The sequence below is a fragment of the Anopheles nili genome, chromosome 3 (assembly GCF_943737925.1).
Source record: "Anopheles nili chromosome 3, idAnoNiliSN_F5_01, whole genome shotgun sequence".
Taxonomy (NCBI): Eukaryota; Metazoa; Arthropoda; class Insecta; order Diptera; family Culicidae; genus Anopheles; species Anopheles nili.
In genome coordinates, this window is record NC_071292.1 from 61,934,721 (window position 1) to 61,958,846 (window position 24,126).

Consider the following 24,126-nt stretch of genomic DNA (forward strand, 5'->3'; position numbering starts at 1 on the left):
CAACTATTTCGCTCAAAATGCCAGTGCGTCTTTGAGGAGGGCTCTTTGCAGCACAACACACAGCCACCGAAATTGAAAGGGTTCGTAACATTGAACTCTTAAAAGCAAAAAGAGAAACAGACCGACTCGCTAAAGTGCGCCACCACCGCCGAAACCGGTGGCGGATTAGTGCTGAAAAATGTCACACAAAAGCTACAACTGTGTTCCAATTTTAACTGGAAGCCCACGACTCCCACAGCCCGCAGAATTCCACCCGACCGGGTGCCCAGTGACAAGCGTCGGTGGTTCTTTCCCAGCCGCATGTTCTCGGCGTCTTGTGGCGGTTTCGCCTGCTCGTGGAATTTATGGCCTCGGTCAGCATTCTCGGGCCGCCTTCGCCACGGGATGTTCGTTTTGTTCCGTGTCGAATGGATATCGCATTTCATGGGGTTTTATTTGCTCCCGCTTGGAGATAAAATTACATTTTCCGTTCGACCCAGTGCCAGACGGGAAAACCAACCAACGGCAGCGTTTGTGGGGGCGAAAGGAAAAACAAGAAGAAAAAGACGAAAAAAAACCCATTCGCCCGCTTTCGGTGGCATCATAAATGATAGCGAAAGGATTGCGCTCGAACTTGATTCGATCCGATTTACCGATTTTATGAGCCCAAAGCTAGCCGTAAAATTGTCAAACGTGTATTGACGTGCCCGGTCGGAGGAAAACCCCCGCTTAGGGTGGGTGACCCAAGGGGTAGCTTTTCATGGTAAAAAATATGACAAGTGAAATGACAGATTTTATGCTGTCGTATGATCGATAGTGCATGCTATAAGCTTTTATCAGCCCACAACCCATCCCGCTTAACGGGGGACATTGATGGGCTTCTTCGGCGCACCATCCGATCCCACGCTTCCTTCGCGCGTAAATATGAATGAACCCTCCCACGCGTCTCCCAATGCCACTCGCTTTCCATCCACGACCGAACGGCATTTGTATAAAATAATTAATTTCTTTTGTTTGGCTGAATTTAATATCATTCCGGCGAAAAACCATTCCACAGCGAAGAGGCGGTCGGGTTTTTCGGAATAAATTAATCCAAAATGAGCATAAAACGATCGCTCGGTCGATGCTAATGCTATTTGTATTGAGTATTTATATTTCTGACCGGCCGTACCGCGCGGGTTTGGGTGTGGGTCGAAGCAAGAGGCGATCCGGCAGCGATTTTGCGAAAGTCAGAACACAACCGGAGAGCGCTTTCGGGGTCGGCCGTTACCAACCGCCGGTGGGCTATATTACACTGATTTATGATTATGTTTTCCATCATTTAGCTTCGCGCGGAATGCGCTCGCCCATTGCGAAAAGCGGCGGTGAAATGGGCCGTCCGTTGCGAGGCCACAAACAAAAGGGCCCAGCCCATCCGACCGGCGTGTTGACGTTTCGGCAAAGCGCGTGTTAGAGAGTTAAATGATATGCAAATGATGTATGGCCTAGGCCGCGCGGATGTGCTCCTGCGGATACGTGGAGCTCATCGAGTGGTGTAAAAGGACGTGTCGTTAGCAAAACTATTCTCGGATTGCGCCGCTTTCGTCCGAGCAAGCCGCACTGGCCTTTTGGCGGCAACCGTTTACGATTTGCAATAAAGTTACGACGCCCATAAAAGACATTAATTTGATAAACAACGCCACGGCAGGATGTCAAACATCGGGTGGGTCACTTGGATGCGCGACCTGTCATGTTTGGGGGTTGTTAAAGCGCGTAGGCATTCGAACTCTCCGCAGCAACAGTAGGCTATGCGGAGCATTTAAAAATTGAAATTTTGCTACACCACCAAATACCACCAGTTAAGCCCAACAGCAACAGTTTTATTGCGCATTTTTGAATGCAATGGCGCCCTTTTTTCATCCAAACTGCTAGTAGCCGTGTTCGCAAAGAGTGGCTTTCTGTGTTGTTGCTGCAGTTCCATGTTCGACCGCTCACTTGTTTGCAGTATTAATGCCTTCATTACGTTAAACAGCAACAATCGCTTTATCGCCGGGCGGTAAAAGTCCCGTGAGCTATTTTCCAATCTTCCGTACATAATTTTTCCGTTCCACTGCCACTACCACCACCACCACCACCACTGCCACTAGCCAAGCAATTGCCGGTGTGAAAGCCACCAGTTAATCAGTTTAAATCCGCACGTCTCAAGTTCTGTAATTAATTTTTGTTTCTCTCCGGCCCGGCACTCCGGCAATCTCCTGATCATCCCCGATGCCACTGCGGGCACGTTTCAGGCAGTCTCATTTATCCCGCTCGGATCGTTGGTTTTTTTTTTCTTCTTTCTTTCCTCAGTTTCCTTCGCGTGCAAAACGTTACGCCCGCGCTGTGTGGCTTAGCGCCCGGGCTCGCTTAAAAACCTCCGAATTGAGTTAAAAGAAAGGAGCTCACGTTCTTCCCGGCAGTAGCGCTGGCAACTATTTAGCCTCAGAATGTAGCGCAAAATGGCTGCGACGAATCCTCCACAATCTAATTAAGTAATTACACACATTAAATTTTATACACTCTGAACTTCAGTTTTTTTTTATCCGCTTTTCATCTCACGCGCCCGTCCCTTGGGGATCGAAAGGCGTCAAGAAACGCGCTCCAAAAAAAAGAAAAGCTAAGGACCGATCTCGGCGTTGGCCAGGGCTCGACAGTCTCGCAGGTGTCCTGTGAGAAAAGAGTGAGTGTATGTGTGTGTGTGTGTGCAAAAGAGGAAAGCGTCCGTAGCATGGTGGGCTTCTTCCGAGAGCCACCCACGACAGCTTGCCCTTTCCGGGGGCGCTTAATTTTTTTTTTCATCCCGTGGGGCGAAAAGTTTTCCCTGCGAACGTTCCGTGCGTTTGTCGCCAACCAGGAATCACGAACGTCACGATGGGTCGTTTTTCATTATGGTGCTGCGTGAGGTAACGAGCTAACGAGGTCTTTGGAGTTTTCTCCCGAGCTGCCACCATATCCCCGGGGGCCATGGTCACTCGGCCACGTTGCGTTCGCTTTTCTTTGGCGCTTTTCTTTTTATTGCTTTTTTTTTGCTCTGCTGTTGAGGAAGAATAGCTTTGTGGTGCATTTAGGTGTTGCTATTTTTCTTTCCTGACTGTGCGCTTCGCTCGTCCTTGCAAGGAGTGGATTAATTTTTCTGCCCTTTCTGGGGCTTCGCACCGTACAGCGAAGCGCTTTGGTACGCAATGAAGGGAAAAAACAAAAAGAAAGCTGCGCCACGGAAATAAAACGAGAGCCATTGCGTTCTTGCTGCGTCGTTTTTCTCAAAGAAATCCGCCCAGGATTCCAAAGTTGCTTAATTTGGTTTAATGCTTCAGGATGATTGTTAAACTCTACCAAGCCTTTTCAACGGCCTCGTGGAAGACAAATTACCATGAACAAACGTTCCTTAGGTCCAGCATTACTAAACGCGATATGGTCCTTCAATGAACGCTATTTTGCCCTTCAACAGGGCGCAATTAAATAGAAGAAATAAAACGGAGTGCCTTTTTGTTTTATGTCAGTACAATTCACCGCCAACGCACCACATAAAAAAAAGGCGGACTTCCCCCGGAGCAAAAGCTGAAGAATGTGCTAGAATGGTGGAATTTATTGCCCACTTGCGCTCGCGCCGGACGCACCGGACACGTACGCCATCCATGCAAATGCGTGCTGATAGAGCATTTAAATAAATCATGCAACACTCAAGCGAACATAATTGAATAAATATTTTTCGTTTTATAATGAGATTAATAATAAATTTAAATTTCAATGGCACCCCGGCCCGGGGAATGGTGCGCTTTTAATGCAGAAATTATCATGCACCTGTCCGATCGGTGCGAGCTTTTCATCCTCTCACGATACGCCCAATACCGATGTTCGAATGTTAGCAAACGCACATCGCCGCAGCTCGTGTCGGTATGGGAAATTATTTTTATTTCGCTTTTTCTTGCGAGCCCACCCGGTGATGGCGCGCTGACAGCGGTGGCATCACCAGAACCACCATCTTTGAAGCTGATGCTGCACTTTGGCCCGACCGCGCATTCGAGCTGACCTTTTTTTCTCTCGCCGGGGACCGATGGCACATCCGAACGCGCGTCGTGCTCGCATTTGAATCAGCATTATCTTCATCCATATTTATAAATAATGCGAATTTGTCATTCGATATATCATGCATATTTCCCGCCATGATAAGGGTTCGTGGCTGGGCTTGCCCTCGGCTGACGTTGCATCTTGGGAAACGGCTGTGGAGATCACGCATCCTACCTGCGTTTGGGAAAATGTACGATCGAGCTCTGAATGCTTCTCGCGAGTTGACGGGAAACTCCACACCGTCCCGGAAGGGCCTCCGTAGCTCCGGTGGTTGCCGTGATAATAAATTGAAACACGACAAACAGAGCAGAAAAACACGGCCCCGAAAGTGAAATAAATGAAATTGCAACCTCAACGCACGCCAACGCGCGCGCAGGTATATTGCGTGCAAATGTACCTCGAGTACAATTTATTAATCAATTAATTTGGCCCATTAAATATATCGCAATATTGCGTATTGCCTGTCGTGCATGCTGTCGCTACGGGAGGACAAAAAACCCACCCCAAAACGTAAAATAAATGTGGTTCTGTTTCGCCCCTCAATGTGGGCATTTTTTTGTCGCTCTTCACTTGCAGGGATGTGGCTGCTTTTGAGTATTAAATTACCTAAAAACTAAAAGCCGTATATGAGGCTGCAGTCTAGAAACCCGTAACGTAGTAACTGACCGTGTCAGCTGCCAATCAGTTTGGTCAAATTGCAATTGTCCGCCGTTGACAGATGATGGAATCGCATCTCACAAGCGGGCCGAGGGGCAATGAAACCATCATCCAGAAGAACGAAAAAAACCCCCCCCTAGTCCCGGATTCGACTGTTCGCAGCATAAATGTTGCGGCTGGTCACTCCACCGGCAAATCTCGCCTACGCTTGGTTGCGGAATCGATAGCCCTCGCCAATGCAAACAAAACCTGGACCCAACGGTGCGTGTGTTTTCTGCTGTCAAATTAATCCGGCGGACTCCGTCACCGACCGCAACCGTGGCGCACAGTTTACCCACCAATCCCGCACCACGAGGAACGGATTAAGGGCATTTTCGCTTTATCGTTTCTGCGTGTGCTTTTGCACCCCCAAGAGAGCAGCCGATGGGTTGACACGTGGAGGACTTCTGAGCCCGGGAGCGGGACCATTGTCAGCTGCGTGTTCCGTGGGTCGTAATTTTGCCCTCAGCGCTACGGTTGGCTTAGCGCGGGTTATGTAAATTTCGAGCGGCTCATCGAATGGGTACGAAAAACGGAAATCCCGCACACACACACACATGCACACACGATGGGGGTTTTCCTCGTGTCCTCGGGTGGGTTTGTTTGTTTCACTCATCTGCCTTGCATCTCTCACTTATTTTAAATTCTCATTACGAACGGCACACGTACCAAGCACGCCAGCCAGCCAGCCAGCCACTGGTACGCTCCCTGGAGTGAATTACGACGAATTTATGATGATGTTGATAACGACGATAACGATAATGATGATCACGGCGCCACGATAATGGAGAGCAGTGCGATAAACGACGCAGGACATTCGCGAGGAGCATTAAAGGGAGCACTTCCCTTTTTTGTTTGCTTTTATTTGCTCTTAGTTCCGGGGAGGAAAAGAAAAAAAATCAAGAAACCCCACCGCATCCCAATGATTGACCCCAGCCGGGCCACTCTAAAGGATGCTGCTGTAGCTTCTTCAGCAGCCTCTGCCTGCGGATCCACCGAAACGGGCGATATTAATTTTAAACTGCGGCACAATTTCATTTGCACACTGCCACCAGCCCAAGCGACGACCGGGGTTTATGGGTGCCATACGTTTTTCGAAATTGCCCGCCGTGTTGCTGCGCTGGATTCTGCTGCTGCTGCTGCTGCTGCTGCGGCGGCGCTAAACTTTCGCTTTGCTGCGCCGTAAACGTACCCCCGTGTAAGTGTCTTCAACTGCATCAATTAGCATTCCCCGGGTGGAACGGGGGTAGCCATTTTCTGCAATGTGCGCCGGGTGGAATAAAAGAAAGCGACCGTCCAGGACCCCTCGGACTGGGAATGCCATCTTTATGCACTTTTCGCCAGCTGCCACTGGTGCTGCTGCTGCTCGGTGGCCCGTTTTGTGGCCGCTAGGGACGATGCGCGTCGTGCTTAGTTTGCTGCATTATTTAAATTTTGTTAACAGACGAGATTTTTCCAGCCACCCTTTCTGACCTCGAAGGGGTGGGAAAATGGGTGATAAAGGACGAAAGAGCGAGAGAGAGAGAGAGAGCAGAGAGCTGGGAGAGAGTAATGCTACTGCGGCGCCATCGCGAAAGAATCGCTTTTCTTTCGCTAGACCGAGCCAGAGTTTACGGAAGCAAGGCAGGGGTTGTTGGATGGTGTAATTTTATTTCAAATGCCCATCCTGCACTGGGGTTGCTTTTATGGCTTCTGATTTCCCAAACGTGCGAATGCATCCGGCAGGAACGTTTGGCATGATAAAGCGGAAAAAAAATGCTCTCTTTTCCCGTTTTGCAGGAGTATGGGATAGCGTGTGTTTTTTTTTTGTTATTTAGTGAAAATGGCACAGTTTTATAAAACTATATTTATACGATGGCTTCCCGAAAAAAAAAGTCCCTCTTGGCTAAATCAAGCGAAGAAACGCTTCACTATGTAAAACATGGTTCAAAATTGGTATCCCCACGGCAAAGTTTCCGTTCATTCTCCAACCAAAATGTAGAGCAAGAAAACCCATCGAGCGCGTTGAAAAGACGCGAGCGCGAAGCAAAAAGCGACCAAAACCAAAGGCGAAGGAAAACCGCTGACAGGGTGAGGCGAAGGAAATAATAAACGGAATAAATAAAAACACGCTCCGAGTGGCCGACCCGGGGACCCCGAAACCGAGCCATTAATTAGTTTACCGTAATTAAATTAGTTTTCATGGCATTCAATCACGTTTCATCCGTTAAATTGCGACGAATTGAATTCCCGTCCCGGCGCGACGACGGTGCACGACCGCACGACGCCCTCGCGAGTGCGTGGTGAGTTTTTCCAGCTTTCCTCGTCTGCTACGCCACGGATCGCGTGCGTGTGAAATTCAGGCGGCGTTCCTTCGAGGCCGGGTTTCCGGCTACGCGGGAAGCATTTTAAAACGTCACCGACCGGGTCTGGGTGGTCGCCTAGGCAACGCAACCGGTGGCTTACCGTTCGAAGCCACGCGTTCTTAAAGCCTCATCGTAGCCAGTCGCTGGCTCTGCGACAGCCTTTTTTGCCTAATTGCGGATGGAAGCGGCCAACAGTGGGTTCGCGAGGTCGGAGAACGATAATGATGCCGTTATTGCGAGCCCGCTAATGGAGAGGTGATGAAATAAATGATCAACAGGTTTAACAGGCGTATTTAAGAGGTCAACTCAATCTATTAAAAATAATTGAGTGCTGGTGTAAACATACATAAAATTACATAGTACAGTGTTTTTGTTACGATCGCGCATCACTTGGTGGCCGTACGAGGAGATTCGGATCACGTTGGTGCAAGGATTCGTCACGGTAATGGATAAAAAGATAGGTTTTTTTTTTATATTTTGAGCATTGCTTAAATTGGAAAAATACCATAAACGAATAAAGTTCATGCGAATAACCTAAACCACACAGAACGCATCGCAAAAGAACAAGAAACCTGACATTAGTGGTCAAATTAAGAAAATGAACCCAAAAAACCGGAGCAAAATCGCGCAGACCTCGTAGCGTGCGTCGCCAAGCGAGCGGATTTCGAAGTCGGATTTGCTTCAAAATACCGACTATTTGTAACAGGAGCGCATGAGTGAAAGAGGCTGCACCTAGCCTGGCAACAGGCGTATATTACCTTGCCGGTCATCCAAGGGTTATTTTGCACTGCGTGATAACAATGAGAACATGCCTTCTCGCTTTCTCACACATGCCAAATTTGAGTGCTAGCTCCCTCTAGTGTTATCGCATCTAATTAGGGGGCGTGATCATCCGCATCGATCGCCATTGTTATTCTTTGCGCACTACGGGCTAAACGTCATGTGGTGGTCAAAAATCATTTGATTTTAATTGTATAAAAATTTTCTAGTTTCATGCATAACTAATTAATTGAGCTCCAACGTGGAAGAAAAATGTGTGTGATAAGCTTGTGTAATGTTCAATAATGTTCCCGATAACATTAAGTATGTTTTTCATGCAAAATCGGACTAAATACAAACGTTAAATAAAAACGGTGTAATTTTATCACGCATTAGCCCATAGTGCAACATGATCTATTAGTATAAACACAGCGCTCACGCAGAACGAGTGAAAGCTACTCATTTTGGAATCGATCTTGCTCTCTCGCTTTGACTCCCACGCTAATATACCAGCCAGGTCTTCATGCTGCAAAGAGGTAGCACATCGAACGCATCATCAATGATAACCTGGTTCAGATCAGCTGATCCACCATATTGAGCTCGGTAAAAGAGATTCCACAGCTACGACGGAAAGAAGAATGACACTTTCGTGCGTTAAAACATGTGCAAGCATTCTGATAATCATATTCAATAAGGAATGACAAAAGGTATTGCTTTTTAAGAATGGTTCTCCAAAAAACCAATAGCTGTTGAATGAGAAGAGAAATGTTTCTATAAAACAACATCGTTTCGAAGGAAATCGGTTTACTGTTATTGCTGTTAAGAAAGATGACAGATTCATTAAGCTATGACGCTTCCTGATAACAACGTTTTTAAGCCCATGGTGGGATTAATAAGCTAGGACTTCAGTTAGCTTTAAATGTTATCCCCATCACGCGAACAAATCGTGGATCATTCGCATTTTGATGGGCCAGTAGGTGCACAACAAGGGACGATGCATATTTAGCATAATCTCATTAGAGTCGAGTTTTGATTGCCAAGGGGTTTCACCGGCGTATTACACGGCGTTTACTTTAATGCCGGAAGCTTACGGTTTAATTGGTTCCCAGCCATTTCCGTTCCACGCCACGCAACTCCGCCAGTTTGTGCCTTTAATTCCGCGACCGCGCTTGCACCATCGCTCCAAACTTCGCATCTCCCAGTCCGCGACGATGAGAAGCCAGATTTTACGGTCGCGAAATGATAAGGGCTCGCTCATATTTGCCACCCGGCGGTGATGGACGATGACGATGCTGTGATTTATGTGCGTTTCTTTCCTCTAGCCACCGCAAGCCGAACTCCTTTTGAACCTTGACTCGAAGGACTACGGCTTCCTTGTGTGTTCCTTGTGGGCCTGGTGGGCGTTTACCGCATACCTGCTTGCTCGTACCGATAGCTTATCGTGATTGCTTCGGTGGCTATAAATTTTCTCCGCTCAGCGGTTCCGGTGGCTGCCTCCGGGCTCTGCCAACGCATTCGCAACTCCGAATGTGAGCCACCTAGTGGTTTGGTACGGATCGGCCGTCAAAAGCCACCAAGTTGTTCGCCGACTCGCCGGGTTTGAGGACGTGATTTTCTTTCACCCATCGCTGCTCGGCGCCATTTTCTTTGCGTGGGTATAAATCATCGACCAGCGTATTGTGAAGTTCACCGAAGGCAATTCATACGGTGCATTTAGTGCAGCGTTCGGCTATACCTTGACGAAGCAAAACATTACCCTACCATTTCGAGGTTTTTTTTTAGGAAATTCCTCTCAATGCCACAATTCGAAATATCGAAGCAAAGTCGGTATTTGTGAAAAAAAATTACCCATTTTTTCTCGAAAATAGGAAGCTGCAGCGGTAACAACCGTTCTCGTTCGAACATTTCGCAGAACAATGCATTGTTGCGATCAACGGTAACGAGTCCTTTTTCCATGCCCAATTCCCACGAACCAACTACTCGCCCACCGTGCGATGGTTTGTATGTAGCAAACCACCGGAGAGCCTCTCCAGCTCGATCGGTAACTGTTCGATGGAAAGCGATTACCCCGGGCTCGGGTGTAGACTGCACGCGCCGAGTGCTGCACTCTCAAGTGCAACCAGCTGTAATGCGAACCTGTGGGTGTGTGCCACTTGGCCCGTGAAAGGCGATGCGAGTGCGTCTGGGAAGACGCCAGACGTGCGGCAAACATTGCCCTCTCCCAAGAGTCCTCCAGGGCTGTGTGCGGGTTGTAAGCACTGCAGATGTAAACAGGTCTTAGGAGGGCTTTTCCCGAGTCCCTCTCACCCGGAAGCCGATTGCAGTCAGGCGGACAAGTGCCTTCCCACTGGAAGGCCACTTACTGCGAGGCTAGTTAGCCTGGCGTATCCTCGCGCGCGTGCGGTGTGTATGTGTTTGCTTGTACTTAACGCTCCGATCGGCACTGGATGGCCATCGTGCAAATGGTCCACCTCACGGGCGTACTTGACGGATGCATCCGTCGACGGGTAAGAGCAAACGGTTCTGTGGAAAATGGAAATGTGCGGGGTTTTTTTTTCGTTCGTTCGTTCGTTCCCTAGAGTAAAATCCGATAAGTGCCACATGATATTATTACGAGCGTTTGACGAGGATTTACATTGATTGTGTCATATCGGGTTGGGTCTTGCCTTTCGGTTCGCGGTATGGAAGCTTTCAATCTCTTCTTTTTTTTCAACACACATATTTAAAAGCTTCACGTGCCGGTATGCAATTCGATAAGATAGAGAACGCCAACCCCGCGCTAAAGCTATCCAATCTAGCGGAATGGAATAAAGGATCGGATTTTTTTGTTGTTGTGTCCGTTGCTCCCAACTTCTACTCCGAACTCATCAGATGTTGTACATAGTGCTGCTGCTGCTGCTAGCAGCAAACGTACAACAAACCACAACCGTATGCTGACGCGTCTGACGCGTTGTTCGCAAAACGCAAACAGAAGAAAATTGCTGTTGTGGTTTGTGTGGCTTGATGACTTAGCCGATGCTTGGGTGGGATTTATTGTGGAGTTGATGGTTTCGTTTGAAAAAGTTGGAACCCATCCAGGTGCTCCGAGTATGCGAGGATGCGTGGCTATGTGGCCTTTTTTATCACTGCCTTACACGAACTTCACTGCTTTGGGTTCATTATTACCAGAATTCGCGACGATGGGCAAGCTTTAACAGCTCTCGAATGTGCAGTAATATTAAGCAACTGCAATCTATTGGAACCGTGAGTGAGGGTCCGCCGCTTCGGTGAGAATCCTTCCAGCGGTTGTTTCAATTATATCGTCATCTCCAAGCGCGAATTGAGCACAGGAACTCATTTAGCCCTCGTTAGCCAACAGCGGACCCCAGCGAGCTTCCCAGCAGACAGAAAAGCCTCACAGAAGAGCAAAAAAACGGGAAGCAAACACAAAAAAAAACAGTCACAACAAGCAGACGCCTGAAATCAGTCACCATAACGAATGTCATTCCTCGGTGGGGCGAAATTAAACCGTCACACCGAAAAGATTCATCCCATCCGGTGCGGGATCCGGGATGCCGAAAACCGACCGACTGCCGGCTGTTTGGCCGGCTCAATAATGAAACACATTTCGCTGCTTCATCAATATTTGAAAGAATGTCAAAATTAAATTGGATTTCCGAGCCGGCCCGAAGTCGGGTGGTGGCGGTTCCCGTGAGCGAGCATCGCATTTTCTCAATTTCACTCCAGCGAATGCCTCCAGCGGTCGGGAAGAACTGTGGCACCCGTCAGAGCGGTTAGTAGAGGGGCAGGCAGACGCACACGCAGGTAATGGTAATTCGGAACACTCTAGCCGTCGCTCGCAATCGGTACGGGGCAGCAAAACGGCAGCAGAACGACGCGCGGCGTTGATCTGTCACCAAACAAAACCCCAGCCCAGGAAGTGAACCACGACGCGAATGGCGAGCAATGGCGGGTTCGCCTCGAGGCTGACGGATCAGTTTCCGTGTTCTGGTGTTCGCCGGCATGACAATAACGGAAGTTTTCCTTCGCCCCGAGGGGTTGAGGGCCGATTGTCCCCAGTGACCCTAACGTACCCCAAGCCGAAGGTGGTGGCAATGGCTGACGAATTGGTTTTGTTCGATGATATTTCGATTATCTCGCAAAAACCTTCCTGACGGTGCAGACCGCGTGGACGATGGAACACGTGTAGCGGAGGATAACGATGAATTAATCCAGTCCTCGAATTGAGCCCACCCGCCGTGGGCTGCTTTTGATGGCAACGATGGGATGAGAACATGCTTCATTTCACGCTACCGCACGCTTCGGAATTGACGTGATGCTTTTCCCGCAAAGGGTACATTTCAATCAACAGCTTCCGCCAGTGGCTGCAGAAGGCGGTTGTAACACATTTACCGTGCAATTTAAAGTGCTCTTTTGCACTCGAGAAGGACTCACTAGAATTTGGTACTTTATTTCGCTCTTATTGTTTTCAAATGAATGAAGAGTTCGAGCTGAGATCGGTGCAATAATCTTCAACGGTGCAAAGCTGTCGATAAACGGCAGCTTGTAGAATGTACCATGAGGAATCCTTTGAGAACGTCCAGGTGGAGCATTCCGAGAACGCTAAAAGCTCGTTCAGTTCTCCGTACACCGTTATGGAAGCTCACACAGGTTTTGCTACCCAATTGAGGCAGGATGCAGAAGCCATACCTTTACCACATGGTTTACTAGGCGTTCTAACATTTTCCTGCTGCAAGCCGACGTTTGTTCTTTGGTTGAAAACCAGATTGAACAGAAACCTTTCACAGGCGAGTCCTGGCATGTTCGTTTTGCTAGTACGACCAGATGTAGACCACTTCGACGAACACCAAATCCAGGATAGCGATGCTTCTACCGAAGTAGCGCTAGCCGGAAAAATCCAGGTCCCGGAAAATGCGCTCAACCGAGAGCTACTTAACATTGTCGGAGAAATCGCCTATTCCGTCGTCATCATCTGACTCACAGTCCAACGATGGACAGCAGGTGCCAGTTGAGATGCGTACTTATTTAGGTCGAGAACATCAGAGCAAACTCCTACCGAGTTCTACTACTGCGGATGGTGAAAAACGTGCCATGAGAATGTCGTTGAAAAAGGCGTTTTTAGAGGTGTGTAACATATTTTATTTTAACTGTTCCGTCAATCAATCGTTTTTTCTACACATGTAAATTGTTTAGCCTAAAATGTTCACTTCTTTTGACAGTTCTCCTTGGATTTCAAGCTGACTATCATTGCTGTTCATCGTGCTATGGATCCAATCAGTGTAAACAAACACGCTAATCGCAACGGGATTTGCTGCTAAGCCACCACGGTTTTTGGGAAATGAAAACAATCCATAAAGCTCACCGTCGGCCACTAACGGTGCACCATCGTCGCTGAACCAGAAGCCCAGCTTCCTACCTGGCTTAGCAATCACACAATACCCGTGCTCTTGACCGATCATTTTCAGCACATCTTCGTCCTTAAACTCATCCTCGCACTTCACCGATAAGGTACACGTTAGATCGCGCAATTCCGTTACGGTCACCACATTTTTACCGTACGTCACCATAGTCACGTCGATCTCTTTCGGCATGGAGGCTGCTAAAGCGATCGGTTGCACTGTTTCCTTGTACTCTATGGTGCCCCGAACTTTTACCAACGCAATGTTGTTATCCAACTCATCGTACTCCGGATGCCGAATGACTTGATCGACCGGAATATCCCGCTTCCTGTACACAAAGTCGTCCTCTCCAACCGCCACGTCGTATAAAAGGACATCCCCCACATGGCAAACGCTGGCCGTGGTAAGTACCCATTGAGGTGCGATGATCGCTCCATTGCCAAGGAGATGACGATTCCATGATACAGCGGCCACGAAAGGATACTTTTTCGTCGTCGTGATGTCGGCAGTCGGAGTTTGAAGCTGTACCTGCTTGATTGAGGCATATAATGCTAGCACGAGAATCGCAACTGTTCTCATGTTGCAGCCGTACCGAAGATAACTGGTACGGTCGTATCGCCAGTTTGCGCTATAACTGGTTTTCATCAGCGTCACTATTGATTCGTTTCCTGGGAAAATTGTTTTGCGCTTTGTGTGCCTTGCAATTTGTCTCAAAAGATTGTTTTAACCTATGTCCAGCACATGCTTAAACACCATGAAGCAGCTTGTTTTCAGGTTGTACTAACATTAGAAAATTAATTAAATTTGTCCATAAGCACTTTAAATCGATTGGATTCGCATGATGCTTGAGTAAACTCGTGCATTTCATCCACTGCAAATCATTGATCGTGAGGTTGATCTTCAAACAAATCAACGATCACTAGCAAGAATTTGTGAAATTTGGCTGATCTTCTTGGATAAACGATTACATCGATAGAATCGCTGCTTCTGGTAAAATTGCTTGGGGATTCGGCAGATAAACACAATTCGAAAAGTTCATCGATTGCCACCAAACATATGCCACCATTTGGGTGTCAAAGCTTTATTGCATTAGAAATCATGCAAAACTGTTTATTATGTGATGATCTGCAGTGATTTTCGTCTGATCCTCGCTGATCGAGGAACGCGTGAATGGTCAACAGCAGCGGGATGATGAAGCATTCGTTGCAAAGCATTTGTCTAAAGCACCTAGGTGTTTAAATCCTTCATTGCCTTGTCGCTATCAACTCCAGGTGTCGGTAGATGTGTTGAACCAGATTTGCCAATTCACTTTCGGAATCTCGCTGGTATAAGAAAGAGACAGTGAACTAAATGTATTTCAACTGAGCTCAAACGGAACGTACAGTTAATCGCAGATATGTATGCAGTTTTAAGGTAAGTTTATTCTGTCAGTATTAAATGTGAGGTTATTGATAAGACATTTACGCAGAGGTTGTCAAACCTTGCCAGCCATGATACCCTGTATCCATTCACTCTTGGCCGTTGGGTTTGGCATAATGGTAAATTCATTGGTATACAGCCCGTACAGCTGTCCATTCACCACCATCGGAGCTCCTTGACCCTTTCGCTGCAGCTCTTGGATGGCATCTTTCTGGGACGCCACGCACCACCCGCTGTCATGTATGACGACCTCCACCGAACTCGGATCCGTCAACGTATTCTCGCACTTGGTAAGCATGAACGGTTGCTCACGCAGATGCGTCTGACTGGATTCCGTTTTTCCGTATGCTACCAGGGTTACATTAATTACATCCGGTGTGTTCGAGTCGGCCAATTGAATCGGTTGTATGGTGTCGGTGTATCCCACCGCATTTCGCACGTTCACTAAGGCTAAGTTGTTTTCCGGACCAGGGCGACCCGAGTGACGGAAGATGCGCTCGACCGGATTCGCTCCATTGTAGGTAAGATAATCGTCTGCCCCATACAGCACATCGTACGTGGTGTCTGGGGTAGCGAGACAGACACTGGCCGTGGTAAGTACCCACTGAGGTGCTAAGATGACCCCATTGCCGACGAACTCTCTATTAAACGCTATGGCGTTCATGAACGGATATTTCTGCACCGTTGTCGCTTGTCCATCGACTTGATGCAGCTGAAGCTGCACGAAACAGGCCCACAACGTTAACACAAGAACTGCAGTCGAAGTCATGTTGAAGGCGGATGGTTATCGACTGGCTCAAGGTATATAGCTATGTCGATTTTTAACCGATTTCCCGCAATTTCAAAGCAACTTTTTAATGGGCTTTAATTATTCGCACTACCGATTCGTTTACTGGAAGTGGTGTATAGGTTATCAATTTGTCTCAGTTGATAGCTACGACCAACAGGCAACGGTTTTTGACAAATGGTGAAGCAATTCCTTGCACAGTTCGAATTGCATTAGAATTCTATTTCAATATCACGTTTGGCATGTATTTGTCAACAGCTTTTCACGCTGTTCCGTTGAAAACGTCTAATATACCCAAACATTGGGGTCTTGATTAACGCGATCGATAACTCGATCGGCGTTGGGGTTATCAGGAAATCATTTTGACCGTTTACCAAACTGAGACAAATTGTGCTTTGCACAGCATTCTCCCATCGCCTGCTTCGATCAATTTCCAATTACAACATCCCGCAAACAACTTAATCTACGAGAAGGTATATATGAAGATCAGCTCCGATCGTGGGAATCAGCTTTCATGAGAGAGCAATTGCAAGATGAACGCAAAACTAGTGCTTCTGGTGGCGATTTTCGGACTGTTGGTGGGGCTAGCGAGCACCCAGAGTCGGCAGATTGGTGGAAAGGATGTAATCGTCCAGGATTATCCGTTCGTCGTGGCCATTACGTATCTGCGCGAGCTATGCGGTAACGGAGCCATCATTCAGAAGCGTTGGATAGTGTCGTCAGCCAGCAGCTTCTACAATAGGCCGTTCTCGCAGTACGACGTGGCGGTGGCCACGGATGACTTCCGTGGTGACGCCACATGGCACGAAGTGTTGAACATTTACATACACCCGGAGTGGGTCGGCTTTGAACATAACATCGGGCTGGTGAAGCTCGTTACGGAAGTGTCATATTCGGTTGCGGTGCAGCCCATCAGTATAGCCACCAATGACTGGAGCAGACCGCTCGATGTGACGATGCTGTCGTACGGTAAAAATGAGGCCGGCTCAACGCATCTTCGAGCGGCGACATACACTCTCAAGACGGACCAGACCTGTCTTCAATTGCTGCAGGACTATAATTCCAGAGATGTCATCACCCTGGGACACGGTTACTGTTTAATTCCACCCGCAGGCACGGAACGTGGACAGTATGTTAACGATGCGGGTGCTCCGGTTGTCAAGGATAATCAGCTTTACGGACTGTTCGCGTTCTCCGAGAACTCGGGCGGTGTAAACGATGTGTCTGTAGCAACGCGCGTCACTTTCTTCACGGATTGGATCGAATCTAGCATTGCCAGATACAGCTAAACTGATCGTATGGTGAAAAACCCTCGTTAAACGATGACCGAATCGATCATGATACATGATTTCTTGCGCTTTTGGAGCGGCATCGCATGAGGACTTCTGTTAGCCTATGGAAACTTTTTTTTGTCTTTTTTTGCACCTGCACTAGTGAAAGCATAAGAAAATATGTTGAGCTGATATTTTAATAAAGAAAGTCTTAAACAAAGTCAAATATCTTTGCAAATAAATTATGAAAATTGACGAAAAGAGTAAAAACACTTAAATCGTACGAAAGAAAAACATATCGCAAGTCCGAGAGTTGTAGTCGTCTTCAGGATAAAGGCAGATGCCTTGCACAGATAGCCTTTATGACAGAATCAATTTATTTTCAAGGAAAGATGTTTCTTATCTTCTTTTATAAATGTTATCAAAATCATTGTAACGCCAAGCCCTGCCTAGAAAAAAAGATTATGACTCGAAATGAAAGAGGTGGCGTTAAAAGAGAATGATTTACTTATTTTTTATTTTTACTTGTTAGCTAAAACATTTATCCTCAGAATGCAAATGAGGTAGCATTTTTATTAATCATTGAATTAGTAGATGAATGAATATGCATTGAATTTTATTAGCATGCGGGTTAATTACAACAGTGTGATCGCAAAAACAAAAACACAAGTTTCGTATAGTTTATGCTTTCATGCAACAACTCCTTTTTATATTCAATGGATGGAATTTTCAAAACGTTGATTGATAGTAAGATCCAAAATAGAGCAAATGAAAAAACAGCTAGACATTTACCAGACCAATGAGGTCTATAGAACATACCAGTCGTGAAGCATTGATCACTATGCTAAGCTTCGATAATCCAGATCTCTAACGACTCGATAACGATCGTCAAGTTTTAAGTCATATTGAATATTTACCGAGTCGAGACAAATCATGTTTGCCACAACACTTTTTCGTTGCAATAATCATTCGATTTCCAATTACAACATTCTCTAAACAACTGTGCCTATGAGCAAGTATAAATTAAGATCAACTTCGATCGTGGAAATCAGCTCGTGCAAGAGCGTTTTAGCAGGATGAACGCGAAAGTAGCACTTCTGGTGACGATTTGTGGACTCTTGGCGAGACTAACGTGCGCCCAGCATCGTCAGATCGGCGGAAAGGATGTAACCGTTCAAGAATTCCCATTCGTCGTAGCCATCACGTACGAGCGCGAGCTGTGTGGTCACGGAGCAATCCTCGACAGGCGCTGGATTCTGTCGTCGGCCAGCAGTTTTTATAATCAACCGTACTCGGAATACAATGTGGCGGTGGCCACGGATGATATCGAAGGAGATGCCAGTTGGCACGAGGTGGATAACGTTTTCCTTCACCCGGAGTGGGTCGGCTGGGACTACAACATCGCACTAGTGAAGCTGAAGGACGAAGTAACGTATTCGGGCACTGTCCAGCCGATCAACATACCCAACGATGACTCAAACATCCCACTTGACGTTACAATGCTGTCGTACGGTAAAAATGAGGATGGTACATCGCATCTCCGTGGAGCAACATACACTCTCAAGACGGACGAGAGCTGTCTCAGTTTGTTGAGTAATTCTGCTTCCAAAGATGTCATCACGGAGGGGCACGGTTTCTGTTTGATTCCACCAGAAGGATCTGAGCAAGGACAATACTTTAGCGACGCTGGTGCCCCGGTCGTCAAAGGTGACGAGTTGTACGGTGTGTTTGCGTTCTCCGAGGACAAAGGTGGCGTCAACAAGGCGTCCGTTGCCACACGGGTTAGGTTCTTTGCGGATTGGATTCAATCCAGCATCGCTAATAACAGCTAAGCTGCTGACCTGATGAACAAGCGGATAAACTGTGACCAAATCCAACATAATACATGATCATCTTTTCTTGCACCTGCACAAGTGCCAGCATGTAAAAATATGTTGAGCTAATATCATTATTTTGTTTCTGTTAAATATCATTACAAATAAATCACCAAGATTTTTATGAGAACAGGCAAGGAGTTTAAGTTGTAACACAGCATTGATGAGAGAGCTACAGTCGCCGAAATAATATAGACGGATCGTTGATAACTGGCAGAGATAACCCATATACTGATTCTATGTATTTCAATACGTTTCGCGGAAATTCAAAGCAATGAAATGGTTTTTTTTTTTCACTATTGATTAGTTTCCAGGGAAAGGTGCTTTCGAATGTGTATTGTCACATTTGATAACTGAAACAATTAGCGTGTGATTATCAATCATCGATGTAACGATCAAATCAATAAACCAATTAAACCTCGAATTGTGTCAGCAATCTAATTAAATACAACGACAAGCTCTCAAAATCAAAATCATAACTATTTAAAGGCATATGGTATCACGGGGGATTGTTTATCGAAAGTGTGGGGCACAAACATACGAATGGTTTGGGGTTCTAATCACAACTGTGCCTTTTTTTTTGGATATTTTTTGTGGAGACTTTGTTCTCGAGAGCTTCATTCGCCTCTTCGGGTTTTTATGGGTGTATTACTCGTTATATAGATTAATATCTAGGGTCTTATGTTTGAGCTTGACTGTATATTGGTTGGTGATATATTGACAAAGTAGCAATTTTCAGTCAACAACTCCTCCATTTTATTTAATGGAAGTGACTTTCACGAGAAAGTTAGTTGGCATGATCTAACTAACCAACATACTTATGACGTCCATAAACCATAGAGTCCTCTAAGCCTGGAAAAAGAGCAACAAGAGTATAATGAATCCTTGATAAATCAGATTTCTAATGGCTCGTTTACCATCGTATGAGAAGCCATTTTCATTAATTAACAAACCAAAACGAATATTGTTTGCAACAGCACTCTCTTACCTAATATTCCAATGAGATTCCAATTACTACATTTTGTAAACAACTGTACCTACGGAAAGGTATAAATGAAGATCAACTTCGAGCGGGAAATCAGCTTTCACGAGGAAGCAATTGAAAGATGAACGCGAAACTAGTGCTTTTGGGGGTGATTTTCGGGCTATTCGCGAGATCGACGAACGCCCAGCATCGTCAGATCGGCGGAAAAGACGTAAGCGTCCAAGAGTTTCCATTCGTCGTAGCCATCACGTACCTGCGCGAGCTATGCGGTCACGGAGCAATCATCGATAGGCGTTGGATAGTGTCGTCAGCCAGCAGTTTCTACAACCAACCGTTCTCGGAGTACAATGTGGCGTTGGACACGGATGATTTCAATGGTATAGCCAATTGGCAGGAGGTGGAAAACATCTTCGTGCATCCGGAGTGGATCGGCTGGGACCACAACATCGCGCTGGTAAAGCTTAAGCAAGAACTCACGTATTCCGGCACCATCCAGCCGATCAACATACCCACCAGCGACACGAGTAGGCCATTGGATGTGACGATGGTGTCGTACGGTACAAACGAAGAATCAACGACGCACCTTCGCGGAGCGTCATATACTCTTAAGACGGACGAGAGCTGCCTCAAATTGCTGCAAGATTTCTCCGCCAAGGATGTCATCACGCTGGGACAAGGATACTGTTTGATTCCACCCGAGGGAGCTGAACGAGGGCAGTATGCTAACGACGCTGGTGCCCCCGTCGTTAAAGGTGACGAGCTGTACGGACTGTTCGCATTCTCCGAGAACACGGGCGGTGTCAACCAGGTGTCCGTCGTGACACGAGTCATGTTCTTCACGGATTGGATCCAATCCAGCATCGCCAAAAACAGCTAAGCTTTGGCGAAGAAGTCAACGAATGGTGATACATGATTTCTTGCGCTCCTAGAGCGGCATCCCATGAGGACTACGGTTAGGCTTAGAATACTTTCTGTTTTCTTTTCTTATTGCACCTGCACAAATGCCAGCATGTACCAGCGTGTTGGGTTAAAATTTTCATATATATTTTGTTTAAATGAACTGCAAATAAATCACAAAGATATGTGACAAAAAAACACTTATGTTGAATTTGTTTGCAAAAGGTGAACAGCGATAAACCGAGAACTATGGTCGTCAACTTAATATAAATGAATCGTGGATGTTGCTTCAAAAGTTACTGTGCTCTGTTTATTTTCACTCAATTTCGAAGGACACGATTGGTTAGATTGAATGTGACACTATCAATTCATTTCAAGACAAAGTCTAGAGGTCTGACTAAGACCCTGTATCTGCGAAACGTTAATATAGCAAGCTAGTTTACCCTTAAATAAAGCAATTTATTTTCGAACATTGCTATTAGCTCTCAAAAGCGTTTCACACTCAACTATTGCTCCTTTTATTAAATAGCTCGATGTACTCAACATGGGTCCGATTAAAGTGTTCGAAATTTAAGAGTCTCTGATAGTCCTGATTCCAGAATATTGGATGGTCTCGTCAAATAACGTCAAAGAAAGGCTTATGGATCCATTACCAAACCGAAACGAATTTTGTTTGGTACAACACTCTCGCATCTCATATTCCAATCGATTGCCAATTACAGCGACCGATAAACAACCACGGAAACCTGTGTGTGTATATAAGAAGATCAACTCCGATCAGGGACATCAGATCCCCACTGATGTTGTTGCAGAATGAACGTGAAACTAGTGCTTCTGGTGGCGATTGTTGGCCTATTGGGCGAATCAACGAAGGCCCAACATCGTCAGGTCGGTGGTGAACCCGTGGTCATTAGAGATTACCCGTTCGTTGCGGCCATTGGGTACTTGCAGGAGTACTGTGGCAACGGAGCTATCATCCAGCGGCGATGGATACTGTCAACAGCAAGCACCTTCTACAAGCAACCGTACTGGCAGTACGATGTGGCGGTGGCCACAGATGATTACCGTGACGATCACAAATGGTACGAGGTGGATAAGGTCTACACACCCTCGGATTGGGTCGGCTGGGACCACAACATCGCGCTGGTAAAGCTCAAAGAGGACCTCGTGTATTCGGTTGTCGTCCAGCCGATCAATATGGCCGACGAAGACTGGATCAGACCACTCGACGTGACGATGCTGTCGTTCGGCACCAACGAAGACTTTACGTCTCATCTCCGCGTGGCGACCTACACGCTCACGACGGATGAGAGCTGCCTCGATTGGATCGACGAAGCATCCAGGAAGGAATCCATCTATCTGGGACACGCTTATTGTCTGATTCCACCCGATTTTACTTCTCGCGCAGTGTACTATAACGACGTGGGCGCTCCGGTCGTTAAGGATAACAAACTATACGGGTTGCTTGCGTACACCAAGCATGATGGGGCTCCAAGCGATGTAGCAATCGTGACACGGGTTCCATTTTTCAAGTCATGGGTCGAATCTAACATGATAAGGCTTGGTTGAGTTGCTTAGGCGGCACACGGGATGACGAATGGTGGCTAATCAACGATGCAAATAAATACATGATACCGCATTATAATCCTTATCCTTATAAATAAAAAGCATATAATAAGCATATGAAACATCGATCATTTGATTCCTAGCGCATCAACCTGCTTTTTATTTTTTTTCTGCTTTTTTCAAAGCACTCATTCTTCATTCAACCGCATCGCATAAAGACCTCTCAAAAAAGCAGAAAGTCGGTAAAAACTACCGCATGATGTCCTGTATCCAATCAGCATAAGCGAACACGCTCATCGCAACGGCACCAGCAGCAACACCTCCTGGGCTTTCAGAGAACGAAAACAACCCATGCAGCTCGCCATTTGCTACTAAAGGTGCGCCTCCATCATTGAACCACAGTTTCTGCATACTACCCGGTCCTGGAACCATGCAAAATCCATGCCCTTGCGTGATGACAATCTGTGGTTCCTTTATCACGAGCAGATCCTCGCATACTGATAGCAAAGTGAATGATTCCTCACGCAAATGCATCGAATGATCGGCTGAACAGTGTCCGAGTACGTCAGCTTGTGCCGCAGCTTTACCATTGCTAGGTTGTCATCCAAGCCGACGTGTAGCGGATGCTGGTAGATACGTTCGACGGGCACCAACATAAAGCTGGTCAGGTTATCGCCCATTTCAACAACGACGTGATACAACATATCCTCTCTCGTGCCACAGATGCTGGCTGTAGTCAGGATCCATTTGGACCCAACGATAGCTCCATTGCCGACGAGTTGACGCTGGAACGCAATGCCTACAACGAACGGATACATCTGTGGTTTGATCGCACCAGGCGCTGATTCAATCTGATTTAGCATTTCTTTGCTGAGTGAAATGCAAACCACAAGCACTAGAACGAGGGTGATCGTCATGGTGTAGCAAACCGTAGCGAAATGCAGTTATGAAGCGATAAGCCAGCGCTTTTATCGATCTGGATGCTCCCATAATATTGTAATTGCAATCTCTCCCCATTCGTATGTTTACGATTCGCTCGATCGTTGCGAATTGATTCGTTTCGTAAGGTAGATATTGTGAAAGCCCCATTGACAGCTCACACAGAGCAACTGACCCTAGACTTATGAGGTGATTAAAAACGGAAGTTGTCACTCGTAACACAACAGCATTAGCATGCTGATGCTGTTTTCCTTTTGCATCCGTGCGCCGTGCCACAGACTTGCCACATCATCATCCAATCCAGCGATCGCCGTCAGGATTCAGGGACGCTGTCGGTAATGAATTAAATTGCATGACTGGTATAATCGCTTCCGCGCTACCAAGCCAACCCGAGCCACGGTACCCGCCTGCAACGTATGCACGGTAGAAGGCTCGCAATCGTTAGATCTTTCTAAAATACCGCCCCTCAATGTAACATCATTAACAACGGCGAACTTGAATAATTATGCAACCGTTACATGCTCACCGCACGTGCCCGACACACACATACGGCCATGCTAGGATTCAGGGAAATCGGCACCAGCCAAGCGATTGGCACACTCGGAAGCGAGTGACGTGGGCAAAAAGGCTTTTGCGCTCCAAAGAACTTCCGGCAATGCTGTTCTAGCGGTTTCTTTTTTTTTCCTCCTTTTTTCATTTGTGCTGTTCCGGATACGAGGAAATTAGAGCACTTTCCAGAAGTGTACAGCGGGTTCGAGCCTCGCAGCGGGTTCCGACCTCCGACGTCGGGGTAGCGTGGCATGCATGCGAGGCTCGAGTACTTCGAGCCTTCGGTTGAGGTACCGTGTGGTTGGTATTTAGCATTTGATGAAACGATAACTTCGTGGTGAATATTTATTGCTTATTAAATGTCAACAGATTAGCCGGTCCCCTGGTTCCTTGCTCGCTTACGATATGCTTTTCAGCACCCTGCTCGATGCATGTGTGAGGAGTTTTTTTCTTCTTTCAGCTGCTATTAGGAGGTCGATGGCTTCAGTGATCCTTTTAGAATGGAACGACCACCAGATGGTTCGAATTGCGATTGGTTTTGGTGAGGATAGACTTACTGTGGAGCTGCACATTTT

The 24,126-nt window shown here is 46.7% G+C and overlaps 6 protein-coding genes across 6 annotated transcripts in view; 4 read left to right on the forward strand and 2 right to left on the reverse strand.

Moving 5' to 3' along the window:
• Positions 1-13,843, reverse strand: part of LOC128724767 (tryptase-like) — a 33,445-nt gene extending 19,602 nt beyond the window's left edge. Inside the window, exon 1 of the mRNA XM_053818489.1 lies at positions 13,228-13,843. Coding sequence (XP_053674464.1) covers positions 13,228-13,843 — 616 coding nt within the window. The remainder of the gene's footprint in view (positions 1-13,227) is intronic.
• An 895-nt stretch (positions 13,844-14,738) lies between these two features.
• LOC128724768 (uncharacterized) lies at positions 14,739-15,452 on the reverse strand. Its single transcript, XM_053818490.1, has one exon. It carries the CDS (start codon positions 15,450-15,452, stop codon positions 14,739-14,741), a length of 714 nt encoding a protein of 237 aa, XP_053674465.1.
• A 551-nt stretch (positions 15,453-16,003) lies between these two features.
• On the forward strand, positions 16,004-16,759 carry LOC128724769 (serine protease SP24D-like). Its single transcript, XM_053818491.1, has one exon. It carries the CDS (start codon positions 16,004-16,006, stop codon positions 16,757-16,759), a length of 756 nt encoding a protein of 251 aa, XP_053674466.1.
• A 1,058-nt stretch (positions 16,760-17,817) lies between these two features.
• On the forward strand, positions 17,818-18,573 carry LOC128724770 (trypsin-like). Its single transcript, XM_053818492.1, has one exon. It carries the CDS (start codon positions 17,818-17,820, stop codon positions 18,571-18,573), a length of 756 nt encoding a protein of 251 aa, XP_053674467.1.
• A 1,148-nt stretch (positions 18,574-19,721) lies between these two features.
• On the forward strand, positions 19,722-20,477 carry LOC128724772 (trypsin-like). Its single transcript, XM_053818493.1, has one exon. It carries the CDS (start codon positions 19,722-19,724, stop codon positions 20,475-20,477), a length of 756 nt encoding a protein of 251 aa, XP_053674468.1.
• An 833-nt stretch (positions 20,478-21,310) lies between these two features.
• Positions 21,311-22,066, forward strand: LOC128724773 (trypsin-7-like). The gene has a single exon (XM_053818494.1). The coding sequence runs from the start codon at positions 21,311-21,313 to the stop codon at positions 22,064-22,066; it is 756 nt and encodes a 251-aa protein (XP_053674469.1).
• The last annotated feature ends 2,060 nt before the right edge of the window (positions 22,067-24,126 follow it).

Bases quoted from the DNA above. Each gene is read 5' to 3' on its own strand.
- LOC128724768 (XM_053818490.1), bottom strand. From the start codon at position 15,452: ATGACTTCGACTGCAGTTCTTGTGTTAACGTTGTGGGCCTGTTTCGTG.
- LOC128724769 (XM_053818491.1), top strand. From the start codon at position 16,004: ATGAACGCAAAACTAGTGCTTCTGGTGGCGATTTTCGGACTGTTGGTG.
- LOC128724770 (XM_053818492.1), top strand. From the start codon at position 17,818: ATGAACGCGAAAGTAGCACTTCTGGTGACGATTTGTGGACTCTTGGCG.
- LOC128724772 (XM_053818493.1), top strand. From the start codon at position 19,722: ATGAACGCGAAACTAGTGCTTTTGGGGGTGATTTTCGGGCTATTCGCG.
- LOC128724773 (XM_053818494.1), top strand. From the start codon at position 21,311: ATGAACGTGAAACTAGTGCTTCTGGTGGCGATTGTTGGCCTATTGGGC.